The following is a 13,296-nucleotide window of genomic DNA, read 5'->3' as shown; positions in this document are numbered from 1 at the left end:
TCCACACATCTCCACATTTAAACAAAATATTTATAGTTGTGCTTCTTACCATGTTATTAAGCCTATTTTAAAAAATCAAATTAATAATGATGGACACATTTACAGGTTGTTTTTGTGTTTACACGTGGTGTGGATGAAGAAACTGTGAAGTGCCTTACTGACCTTGGTGTTACAGTTAGGAGTATAGGAAATGAATCTGACTGGTCTGAAAAAAATAAAGATGAAGCTAAAGGAACGCTAGAAAATCAGAATCAGCATAACACAACAGTTTTCAGCTGCAGTTCATTAAAGGAAAACAAAAATGGTTTGCTAGCACATGTCAGGTATATTAAACAAAAATTAAATGAATTAATTACGCATAGCAGTTGTTGCTAATAGGCTGTCATTTCCTACACATACAATTTATGTTGAGTTGCATTATTATATTACATTATAAAAATTAGGGACATGCAAGTTGTTTCTGTTTCACGGACTCAAAAACAGTTTTTATTTCAGTGATATTCAGTGCCTGAATCTTGATGTAACAACTTTACTTGCTTATGTGTCTGATTTAACCAATGGAGGATGTTACTTTGATTTTGATGATCCTTGTATTAATTATCAAGCTGAGCAGGAAAGGAAAGAACCATTGAAACCTCTTCTGGACAAACTGTTTGTTGGTGAGTGCTATATTATTGTATACTAATATGTAGTAGTTGAATGTATGGATACATGTATTTTTAATGTAACTGCTATGATATGACATTCTGTGTCATGCTTTATGCTGTGTATTTACTTCTTGAGTTTTTATTTTACTCTCATTGTAGGCATACACTTCTGATCACCACCACAACATATATTAACCTTTTAGTATTAAGTTAAGGAATAATGAAAATATTTATTGTATGGGGATCGAGATGTTACGTACGGTAATATCGAACCCAACATTAAGTATTCACTCGTTTATAATGAATTAACTTTACTTTGATCATGTCGGTATAAACATATCCGCTCGAATACAGAGTTCGGAACACACTGAGATCAACAGTTTTCAAAGAAGTTCGTTCTCAAAGATGAGTCAGTCGACTCTTGCAGTCGATAACCGCCACAGAGCCGCCACCGGTAGTGCGGAGCACGGTAAAAATGATGAGAGGCGTGTGTGCACCCGGCCGATGAAGCAGGTGCACATGACCGATTGTGTCGTGGCAGGCGCTAGTGCAAGGCGCGATCAGACCGTTCCTCGATGTCTTGGTAGGCACAACCAGTGGAGGGAAGGAGGCGTGGAAGGCGTCCGCAGGTTGACCGTGCAATGCTGCTGATGGCACGGTGGAAGCAGAAGGCGGCGGCGTGTTGGTGGGGAGAACATCGTCGTGCCGAGGCCATGTGGCGCAGTGGGGTTTTGATCCAATCAAAGGCGCGGAGTGCGTCGAAGATGCGATGCGATGTATTGCCAAAGTATTTGCCGGCGAGCGCCGTGGTAATTGCAACGTGTCCGGTAACAGTTTAATATTGGCCGTATGACATAAAGGAGCAAGCATGCTGTGGCTTAACAGGTTGCGTAAGAGATGCTGGATGAGCAACACTCGCAATAATGATAGAGTTATAGAGGTGCTTGATGTTGCAGCATGGGAGAAAACAGCAAGCTGCACATGACTGACCTTGGCAGTGGATGACTTTGGTGTAGACGGAAGCATCACCTCAGAGTCCATGGACAGTGAGTGTGTTACAGCGGTAGATGGCAGGATGTTCCAAGCGGAGTTGACAGTGCCAGTGTTTTGATGTGCGAAACAGCTGTGATCGAAGGTTGGGAGGTGTGGCCATGAGCCATGTGCATGAGGCATGGCGACGGTGAGAGATGGTGGAAGGCGGGCGTGGTCAGCGAAACCATGGTTGGGGCAGGAAGGTGATGAGACGTAATGTGAACATGAAGAAGTCGAATCGGCGGATGAACTACTGGTCCATGGCGGAGAGGCGGACACAGTTCGATGGAAATGGAGCTGCGTGTGTGCTGTCGCTGTCAGCACTGTGGTCGAGCCGTAAGGCTGCGAGCTGTTCGCGTGAAACTGCTGCACAGTCATGTGTCGGAGCGGAAAGATGCTCACTCGTCGAAGCAGAAATGGCAGATGTGTTGGTCGTACATTGCGGAGGTAGTGAAGAGGGTGGCAAAGGAAGTGGCACTGAAATGCGGCTGGTTATGCTGTGGTACAGAAACGAAGTGTCTGGAACTACCAAGGAAAGGTGGCAGCGGCGTAAATAAGTTGCTTGTATCACATCAGTAATGTAGAATTTCCACTTGAGGCGGCGTGATGATGACAGTTGTGACATCTGGGACATAGATCCCCGTAGCATGATTGTCAGGGTATTAGTTGTAGCTGGTAGTAACGGCGAAGGATCGTCAGCAGTTGGAGGCGGAACAATGACAGGAGCATCTCATTGCATGTTGTGCTCGGTCGGTGTCGGCTGCAGCATGTGTAACTGATCTTGTACCAACAAGTTGTATGTCGCAATTTGCTCACGTAGCTGTCGCAAGCGTTCAGGCGAAAATGCATCTCATTGTATGTCGTGCTCGGTCGGTGTCTGCTGCAGCATGTGTAACTGATCTTGTACCAACAAACTGTATGTCACAATTTGCTTCCGTAGCTGTCGCAGTTGTTCAGGCGAAAATGTTTGTCATGAAGCAGTCTGCTGTGTATCACTGAGTAAGATACAGTCGAAATCAGAATCTGTCTCTAGCAAAGGGTAACCTGGCGTACATGACAAGGTCAGCGGCACAGTAGTGACGTAACAGTTCGAGTAGAAGAGATCGTGTGTGCGATCGCGAATGTGAAACTCAGTACTTGGCGGCGGCGGAGTAAGAACATGTTCACTGCTGTATGAAGCAATGATATGACTGAAATCGTGTTCTGGCGTGGGTGAACAAGTTGCGGGCGCGATCGAGTAGTGAACGGCCGGGCAGTAAGCGCGCGTAGTGTCAGTGAGTTGTTGACAAGTTGTAGGTGCGGAAGCTGTGACGGAATCGTATGTCGCGCAGCTGTTTGTTTTGACTGTGTCGAGGTCAGTGAGCCAGCAGGCGGCGGCCGTTACGTTGCTGTCGGTAGCGGTTGAGCAGAGTCGTTGCTCGTACTGCGTAGAGGGAGGTGTGGCACGTGCAATGTTGAACTGAGAAACAGCCGGCATTGTCGTCGGTGTAATTGGTCCATTGTCATTGATCGGTAGGATGCCCTTGATGAAATTGTTCCTGTGATGCTGGTGACAGACGCTGAATTAAAGCGGCTTTCACTCTGGTGTACTTGTCACTCAAATTGTCACAGGTAATGTCCATAATTATATAATGATAGTCCTTTAGGTGCCTGAAGAGTACGAGGTATTTTTCACTTTCGTCGGTGATGCCATAAGAGGAGAATATATACTCTGTGGCCATGAACCACAATGGAAGTTGGTCCGAGAGTAATGTTGGTAGTTGAATGCTACAAATGAGAGACAAGCGCGGAGAAGCAGCAGAAAAGTTGGCGTGAACATTCGAACTCTGGAAGACAGGCTGTGCGGAAACTGGGTCGAACGAATTTGCATGCGACGCGGAAGACGTGGTAGCTGTGACGGACGTTTGTGAATTTGACCAGGCATGCAATTTAGCCGTAGTTCAGAGTTCGTGCGAACTGGGATTTGCAACATAGTCCCCGTTTGTTGCAGTCCATTGTTTGGCATGATTGTCCGATGTCGAAGCACTGCACAAAGTTAATTCATTACACAAAAGCAAGTCAAAATTGTTCAAATTAATCGGCGAAGGAGGACTGCACTGTCCGGAAGTGAAATTACCGACGCGTTGAGTGGGTTTCGATGGATGACGTGTGCGCCTTGGTCGCATTGTTGATGTGTGAGAAGGTGACGAAATTTACCAAAAAGCACGATTCACACAAGAGTTGGGAATTTACACACTATTTACACTTCCTGTACACTGCATCCAGATGCGGCGCGATGTGAAATCGATGGACGTAGAAGTCTGACAAAGGGTTGCTGCATTGTTTGTCCATGGCGATGTTCCAGTATACATTTCTGGCATCGTAAACAGCGTTGGTGAGCGTCGGGGTCACCAGTATAGGGATTGAGATGTTACATACGGTAATATCAGACCCAACATTAAGTATTCGCTCGTTTATAATGAATTAACTTTATTTTGATGATGTCGGTACAAACACATCCGCTCGAATACAGAGTTCGTAATACACTGAGATCAACAGTTTTCAAAGAAGTTCATTCTCGAAGATGAATTGGTCGACTCTTGCAGTCGATAACCGCCACAAGTGTGTCATTTGGACAACGTTATTTTTGTAGCTTTCAGTCTGAAGACTGGTGTGATGCAGTTATCCACACTAGCAAGCCTTTTAACCACCACATAACATCTGCAGCCTACATTTACTCGAATCTGTTTACTGTAGTTAAGCCTTGGTCCACTTCTCTAGTTTTTACTCCCCACACTTCCCTCCATTACAAAATTTACTATTCCTTGGTGCCTAAGGATGTATTCTATCAACTTATTCCTTATTTTAGTGCAGTTCTCCCATAATTCATAAATGTCTTCTTCTCCCATTTGATTCATTACCTCCTCATTAGTTATCAAATATACCCACACAATTTTTGGCGTTCTTCTGTAACAGCCCATTTTGAAAACTTCTGTTTCCTGCTTGTATGTATCTTTTATTGTCCTTGTTTTTCTTTAATACAATTCTTCACCCCAGACATATACTTTAAGACATATCGAAGATTGTGTTCTTGCAGTCCTGAGACTGGTTTGTTGCAGCTCTCCATGCTACTCTATCCTGTGCAAGCTTCTTAATCTCCCAGTACTTACTGCAACCTACGTCCTTCTGAATCTGCTTAGTGCATTCATCTCTTGGTCTCCCTCTATGATTTTTACCCTCCACACAGCCCTCCAATGCTAAATTTGTGATCCCTTGATGCCCCAGAACATGTCCTACCAACCTGTCCCTTCTTCTTGTCAAGTTGTGCCACAAACTCCTCTTCTCCCCAATTCTATTCAATACCTCCTCATTAGTTATGTGATCTACCCATCTTATCTTCAGCATTCTTCTGCAGCACCACATTTCAAAAGCTTCTATTCTCTTCTTGTCCAAACTATTTATCGTCCATGTTTCACTTCCACACATGGCTACACTCCATACAAATACTTTCAGAAATAACTTCCTGACACTTAAATCTATACTCGATGTTAACAAATTTCTCTTCTTCAGAAACGCTTGTCTTGCCGTTGCCAGTCTACATTTTATATCATCTCTACTTCGACCATCACAGTTATTTTGCTCCCCAAATAGCAAAACTCCTTTACTACTTTAAGTGTCTCATTTCGTAATCTAACTCCCTCAGCATCACCCGACTTAATTTGACTACATTCCATGATCGTCGTTTTGCTTTTGTTGATGTTCATCTTATATCCTCCTTTCAAGACACTGTCCATTCCATTCAACTGCTCTTCCAAGTCCTTTGCTGTCTCTGACAGAATTACAATGTCATCGACAAACCTCAAAGTTTTTATTTCTTCTTCATGGATTTTAATACCTACTCCAAATTTTTCTTTTGTTTCTGTGGTGTCACCGCCAGACACCACACTTGCTAGGTGGTAGCCTTAAAATCGGCCGCGGTCCGGTAGTATACGTCGGACCCGCGTGTCGCCACTATCAGTGATTGCAAACCAAGCGCCGCCACACGGCAGGTCTAGAGAGACTTCCTAGCACTCATCCCCAGTTGTACAGCCGACTTTGCTAGTGATGGTTCACTGACAAAATACACTCTCATTTGCCGAAACGATAGTTAGCATAGCCTTCAGCTACGTCATTTGCTACGACCTAGCAAGGCGCCATTACCAGTTGCTATTGATGCTGTAAAGCGTGTACCGTCAATAGCGATGTTCACCATTTACGGATTAAAGTTAAGTATTCCAACAGCTACATCCTTTTTTGCTAAAGTCTAACTTCCTTGTCCTGTTCCAGACCTCACGCCAGCCTGCGTGAGCTAAAATGCGTGCCTCTCGGCTTCCTCTCATAGTGGGTTGGCTCTCTTGCCAATCCACAACAGTTTCCTTTACTGCTTGCTCAATATACAGATTTAATAGCATCAGGGAGAGGCTACAACCCTGTCTCAGTCCCTTCCCAACCGCTGCTTCCCTTTCATGTCCCTCGACTCTTATAACTGCCATCTGCTTTCTGTACAAATTGTAAATAGCCTTTCGCTCCCTGTATTTTACCCCTGCCACCTTTAGAATTTGAAAGAGAGTATTCCAGTCAACATTGTCGAAAGATTTCTCTAAGTCTACAAATGCTAGAAACGTAGGTTTGCCTTTCCTTAATCTTTCTTCTAAGTTAAGTCGTAGAGTCAGTATTGCCTCACGTGTTCCAATGTTGCTACGGAATCCAAACTGGTCTTCCCCAAGGTTGACTTCCACTAGTTTTCCCATTCGTGTGTAAAGAATTCGCGTTAGTATTTTGCAGCTGTGACTTATTAAACTGATTGTTCGGTAATTTTCACATCTGTCAACACCTGCTTTCTTTGGGATTGGAGTTATTATATTCTTCTTGAAGTCTGAGGGTATTTCGCCTGTCTCATATATCTTGCTGACCAGATGGTAGAGTTTTGTCAGGACTGGCTCTCCCAAGGCCGTCAGTAGTTTTAATGGAATGTTGTCTACTCCCGGGGCCTTGTTTTGACTCAGGTCTTTCAGTGCTCTGTCAAACTCTTCACACAGTATTGTATCTCCCATTGTGCCCTTGTATAGACCCTCTATATACTCCTTCCACCTTTCTGCTTTCCCTTCTTTGCTTAGAACTGGGTTTCCATCTGAGCTCTCGATATTCATACAAGTGGTTCTCTTTTCTCCAAAGGTCTGTTTAATTTTCCTGTAGGCAGTATCTATCTTGCCCCTGGTGAGACAAGCCTCTACATCCTTAGATTTGTCCTCTAGCCATCCCTGCTTAGCCATTTTGCACTTCCTGTCGATCTCATTTTTGAGACGTTTGTATTCCTTTTTGCCTGCTTCATTTACTGCATTTTTATATTTTCTCCTTTGATCAATTAAGTTCAATATTTCTTCTGTTACCCAAGGGTTTGTACTAGCCCTCGTCTTTTTACCTACTTGATCCTCTGCTGCCTTCACTACTTCATCCCTCAAAGCTACCCATTCTTCTTCTTCTACCGTATTTCTTTCCCCCATTTGTGACAATTGTTCCCTTATGCTCTCCCTGAAACTCTGTACAACCTCTGGTTTAATCAGTTTGTCCAGATCCCATCTCCTTAAATTCCCACCTTTTTGAAGTTTCTTCAGTTTTAATCTACAGCTCATAACCAATAGATTATGGTCAGAGTCCACATCTGCCCCTGGAAATGTCTTACAATTTAATGCCTGGTTCCTAAATCTCTGTCTTACCATTATATAATCTATCTGATACCTTCTAGTATTTCCAGGATTCTTCCATGTGTACAACCTTCTTTTATGATTTTTGAACCAAGTGTTAGCTATGATTAAGTTATGCTCTGTGCAAAATTCTTTTCCTACTCTCGAATTCCAGTCACCCATGACTATTAAATTTTCGTCTCCCTTCACTACCTGAATAATTTCTTTTATCTCATCATACATTTCATCAATTTCTTCATCATCTGCAGAGCTAGTTGGCTTATAAACTTGTACTATTGTAGTAGGTATGGGCTTTGAGTCTATCTTGGCCACAATATTTGGAAGATAATGTGTCAATATTCTATTTCTTACAGCTTTGGAGCTTTACTGATTTAACCAGTTGGTGTTATAGAGAAGAATTAGATTCCATTTTTATGACATGTGTGCATTGCACAGTCTTGTCTGCAAAATTTTGATTTGTCAATCTTTCTTTTTTTTTCTTGCATTTTCCTCATTATTGGTCATTTATTGTCATTTGTGGTTCCAGGGAAACAGTTGATATGCTGTCAAAGTGCATATGAAAGCTTCTCATCCATCATTGATACAGTTGGTGGTGAAAGTGAGAAGAAATCTGCATCACAGTTCATGGAGAAGGTTTTGGTTGTTAATGATATACTTTCACAAGAATTTGAAAATATTAAATTAGGTGGAAAAATTAAGAAACGATCACTTATAGTTTTTGCAACAGGGCATGCTATGAGATCAGTAACAGTAACAGCAAATGAAGGATTTTGTAGAGCATCACTCAATAAGGTGATTAATTATATTACTAATCTTAGTGCCTATGAACAACTAATGTATCATATTGCTGTGAGCTTTGCTGCACAAAATGAGGCATAGTGGTTAGCATCACTAGTTGCAGTGCTGCCTGTTGCCATGTCAAAGCCAAAATTATTGGAATGTTCTTGAAATATCTTATGTTTGTAGTGTTTGTATATTGTGGAATACTCAATGTTTATATAAAAACCAGCATTCTGGAATATTTTATGTTTGTGTAAATAGCTGTGTTAATCTGTCCAAGAAGTCAATTCTGTTCTGGTTGCTCGCTGGTGTCAGTAATAAATGTTCTTTCAGTACTAAGTGTTCTACGTCACTGATGGCTCCACCTTTGATGTTTTCATTACATATGGGAAAGAAGGTCTTTACAGAAAAATTTCGATGGTGAAGTCTTCGTGGGTTATAGCCAGGTCAAAGCTTCATTTTGTAGGAATGTTTCAACAAGTTTCCAACTCTTGCTCTTCAGGCAAAGTGTCGGATTCATGATCAGTTTGCATCTTTGTAGACCCTGAACCATAGGCTCCTCTGCCTCATCTGTAATACCTGAGCCAATCACATGCTTGCTAGCACTACATCCCATGCAGAGCTCAGCTGTAAACCACCATCCCAGTTGACAAGGTCATTATGGACCCGTATCTCCACTGCTTCTTTGATAATCAAATCCCAGAACCTGTTCAATTGGCACAATACATCTGTCTGTTCAAATATATGACCTTCCTTGAGGCTGTGCTCTGCCACTACAGATTAATCAGCTTGGGTGAGGTGAATGCTTCCACATGTTCTGAGTGTCACTGTGAAATACACCGTTGTGTCTGGCCAATATATTGGTTGCCATATTCACAACTCATGCTGTAGACTCCAAGTGCCCATGGTCCTAGTTGTCTAACATTGAGTCAAGCTATTTCATATTTTTATTTTAGCCAAAGATTAGAAAATGGTTTTAATGCTGTTCTTCTCCAATATCTTGGAAATCTTGGCTGTGGGCAGCCCAGTATACAGAAGGAACACCAGACGCTCAATGTCTTCTTCTGGATCATCTTATTCATCTTGCTCAGCTGGAGGGCGTATCATGTCTGTCTCTCCAAGTAGCCATTCTTGTGAAAGGTTTCACTCAGATGCTGCAACTTGACGGGTAGACTCTCCTTGTCACATATCTTTCATTCTCTGTGCACCAGGACAGTGAGCACAGATTTGCAATGTGCTGGATGGTGGCAGCTACTGCCATTTAGGTACAGGTCCATGTGTGTCTTATTTCTATGAACAGAATGTCCCAGCATGCCATCAGCTTTCTTCCTTATTAGGATATTTCTTCTACGTTAATTGTGCCTCCATACTGTCATGTATGCTGTTGAGATGATCAAGAAATGCCAGCAGGTTTTCTTCACCAGTGGCCGCACCACGAATGTGTCATCCACGTGTCAGTAGAATGCCTTTGGTTTCAGACACATGGTTTTGGGAGCCATTTTCTCGAAGTGTTCCATACACAGGTTTGCAATGCCTGGCACAAGGGTGAGACCACAGTCACTGTGTCTAACTGCTGGTAGAGCTTTCTACCATGTTGGAAGTAGGTGGTGGTGGATGTGTGGTGGAACTCCACAGTGTCTTTGTCAAAGTGGCTACCTAGTAATGTCAAGGACTCCTCTAGTGGTACCCATGTGAAGAGAGACGTGATGTGGAAACTTACCAGGAGGTCACTCTTGTCCAGACATATCCCCTGAAGCACTTTCACACCCTCAGTTGATTTTTTGACATGATGTGTGCAGTGACACAGGAGAGGTTTTAGTAACTGTGCCAGGTGTTTACCTATCCCATATGTTGGTGAAATTGGACGTACTCTAATCCCATACCACTTGCGACTGGCATCCAGTCTCCTGCCCTGCATGTGGGGGTAGGTAGATAGTAAGACCTTTGCATCCAATGAACTCTGCAAGTTCAAAGCTACCTTTAAACAACACAAGAAGTTCCATTGACTTCCAGGGGCACACATGCAGAATATTGACACAAAGGATTTGAGGACCATCATCAGTTTGCTGGAAAAGGTGACCATGTCCTTGCTATCAAAAGGATTAAATTTTTCACTGGTTTCAAGCACTTTACCTAAACAGGAGATCCTCAGCAATGTCGAGCAAGCCATTCAGGCTCTTCCCTCTGAGATCATTGAAGAAGTGATAGGGGGGACCTAAGGGTACTTGACAAAACAAAAATTCCAAAAACTAACATCTCCTTGGCATAACGGAGGGCAATACACAACCTCTGAGAAGATGAAGAGGAGCTGACAAAGAAAATGCGACAGTGCCGCGATGTTCAGTTGACTATGGGCAGGAGATGAAGATGCTATTACAAGACCTTGCTTACAAGTCAGTAGGAAAGGATCCTACACCAGCTGTGACTAGGAAGACCATCTTACCTCTGAACAACTCTGGAGTGGACAAGGATACGGTCAAAAGGCTGTACCCCAAGCAGCGCTACCACCACAGCTGTAAGGCCTACCAAAGATGCACAAGAAGGGAGTTCCATTGTGTCCATAAGTGGACACACTGCATTTACCAGCGTATGGAATAGCTAAACACCTGTCACAATTACTAAAGCCTCTTGTGACTCATTGCACACACCCTATCAAAAAATTCAATTTAGTTTGTGAAGGTGCTTCAGGGGTACATCTGGACAATGGTGACCTCCTGGTCAGTTTCAACATCATGTCTCTCTTCACACAGGTACCACTAGAGGATTCCCTGATGTTATGAGGGGGCCATGTTGAGGAAGACACTGTGGAACTGAAACTTCCTGGCAGATGAAAACTGTGTGCCAGTCTGTGGCTTGAACTCGGGACCTTTGCCTTTCATGGGCAAGGGCACTGTCCTTTCTTCCAGATGTGCTAGTCCAACTTTTGCAGGAGAGCTTCTGTGAAGTTCGGAAGGTAGGAGATGAGGTGCTGGCGGAAGTACAGCTGTGACAACACAGCGTGAGTCGTGCTTGGGTTGCCCACATGGTAGAGCACTTGCTCATGAAAGGCTAAGGTCCCAAATTTGAGTCTCGATTCAGTACACAGTTTTGATCTGCTAGGAAGTTTCATATCAGTGCACACTCCTCAGCAGAGTGATATTTCATTCTGGAAAGTGTGGAACTGTTCCGTGCTGTGAGCTCACTAACACTTACTTCCAATGTGGTGGAAAGTTCTACCAGCAGTGAGACAGAGTCCGTATGGGATCCCCTGTTCCATCAGGCATTGCAAACCTCTACACGAACACTTTGAGGAAATGGCTCTCAAAGCCATGTGTCTGAAACCAAAGGCATTCTGTTGATACATGGACAAAACATTCATGGTGTGACTGCATGGCAGAGAAACCCCGCACAAGTTTCTTGACAACCTCAACAGCATACACAACAATATAAATTTCATGAGGGAGACAGAAGAAAACAGATGCCTGCCTTTGCCTGACATTCTGATAAGCAAGAAAACTTATGGTGTGCTAGGACATTCTGTGACTAGAAAAAAGACACACACGGACCTATATCCAAATGCCAACAGCCGCCACCATCCAGCAGAACACAAATTTGTGCTCACCACCATGATGCATAGAGCATGAGAGACTTGTGACATGGAGAATCTACCCACTGAGCTGTGGCATCTAAGGGAAGCGTTTGGCAAGTTACAGCATCTAAGGGAAACCTTCGGCAAGAATGACTACTCGGAGACACAGATGAGATGCGCTTTCCAGCTGAGCAAGAAGAATAGGAAAGAATACAATCTGGATGAAGACATAAGGCATCTGATGTTCCTTCCATATGCTAGGTTTTCCATGGCCAATATTGCCAAGATACTAGAGAACAACATTAAAATCATTTTCTGCTCTTTGGCTAAAATAAAAAATATACTTGGCTCAATGAAAGACAAGCTAAGACCATGGATACCTCGAGTCTACAGCATCACTTGCGAATATGGCAAGCAGTATATCTGCTAAACACAATGGCATGTTTCACAGCACAGCGTAGAACATGTGAGACGCATTCACTTCAGCCAAACGGACAAATCTGGAGTGGCAAAGTACAGCCTCAATGAAGGTGATACGAACACAAACATAAGCCAATTGAATGGGTTTTGGTACTTGATCATCAAAGAGGTAGTGGAGGTACGGGTGAATGATGATCTTGTCAACTGGGGTAGCAGTTTTCAAATGAGCTCTTCATGGGATGTAGTGGTAGAAAGAACATGTCAAGAGCACTCTGATATAAAAGTGGAAAGGCAGCATCAGGACATGACAGTTTCATCATCATCATAATCATTGTTGTCATCGTCATTGTACTCATTACATGTGCAAGTGTCATCTGACAATGGTGCTAAATCACAAAATTACATACTGTCAGACCTAAGACAACAACCACTGCCTTCAATTATTAGGAGCTGTTACAGGATTTGATGCAGTGAAATGCAGGATCATGATCTGCATAGAATGTTTGAAGACCATCGAAGATTTTTCTTTTTAGGTAGTTCTCCACAAAATAGTTGCTTGTCTGCACAGCTCTAGTCCTATAGATGCTTCTCTTGGAGGCCATATTTGTGCTTGATGTATATTTACATTCATAGACAGTGCAGCAGAGGCCCACATGGGTTCACAATTTCCTCAGTCCCTAATTGTGAGGACCAATACTGAGCTTTTGTCTCAGTCCTCCTTGTGCTGAAAACCATTTTGCAACAATCATACAACTTCCTCATTTACTAGTCCTACAGGCTTCAGCTACCTTGGTTGTGGGACTTGAAGTTCTACCCAAGAATGGATAAATTTGTTGTGCATGCCCTGAAACTCGTTCAACATCAGAATTTTACTGCGCCAGAAGCCACTTGATATCCACCTCTGTAACTGAATGGTCAGCATGGTTGAGTGCCATATGGAAGACCCATGTTTGATTCCTGGTACTGGTGTGGATTTTTCTTCGGTAAGAGGAGTGGAACAGGGTGCACGCAGTCTAGTGAGGCCAATTGAAGAGCTACTTGTCCAAGCAGTAGTGGCTCCAGATCACAAAAACTGATAATGGCCGGGAGAGCAGTGTCCTGACCGCACACCTCTCTATACTGAATC

At 43.2% G+C, this 13,296-nt stretch overlaps 1 protein-coding gene across 9 annotated transcripts in view; it reads left to right on the top strand.

Annotated features, from left to right (window-relative positions):
* LOC126484060 (UPF0415 protein C7orf25 homolog) overlaps positions 1 to 13,296 on the top strand; it is a 181,825-nt gene that overhangs the window by 121,597 nt on the left and 46,932 nt on the right. For all 9 annotated transcript variants that reach the window (XM_050107410.1, XM_050107419.1, XM_050107416.1 and 6 more), the window contains 3 exons: positions 106 to 323; positions 496 to 659; positions 7,929 to 8,194. In XM_050107410.1, the coding sequence (XP_049963367.1) occupies positions 106 to 323; positions 496 to 659; positions 7,929 to 8,194 (648 nt within the window). The remainder of the gene's footprint in view (positions 1 to 105; positions 324 to 495; positions 660 to 7,928; positions 8,195 to 13,296) is intronic.

Source organism: Schistocerca serialis, chromosome 6, assembly GCF_023864345.2.
Source record: "Schistocerca serialis cubense isolate TAMUIC-IGC-003099 chromosome 6, iqSchSeri2.2, whole genome shotgun sequence".
Lineage (NCBI taxonomy): Eukaryota > Metazoa > Arthropoda > Insecta > Orthoptera > Acrididae > Schistocerca > Schistocerca serialis.
This window is presented reverse-complemented; position numbering and strand designations above follow the sequence as displayed.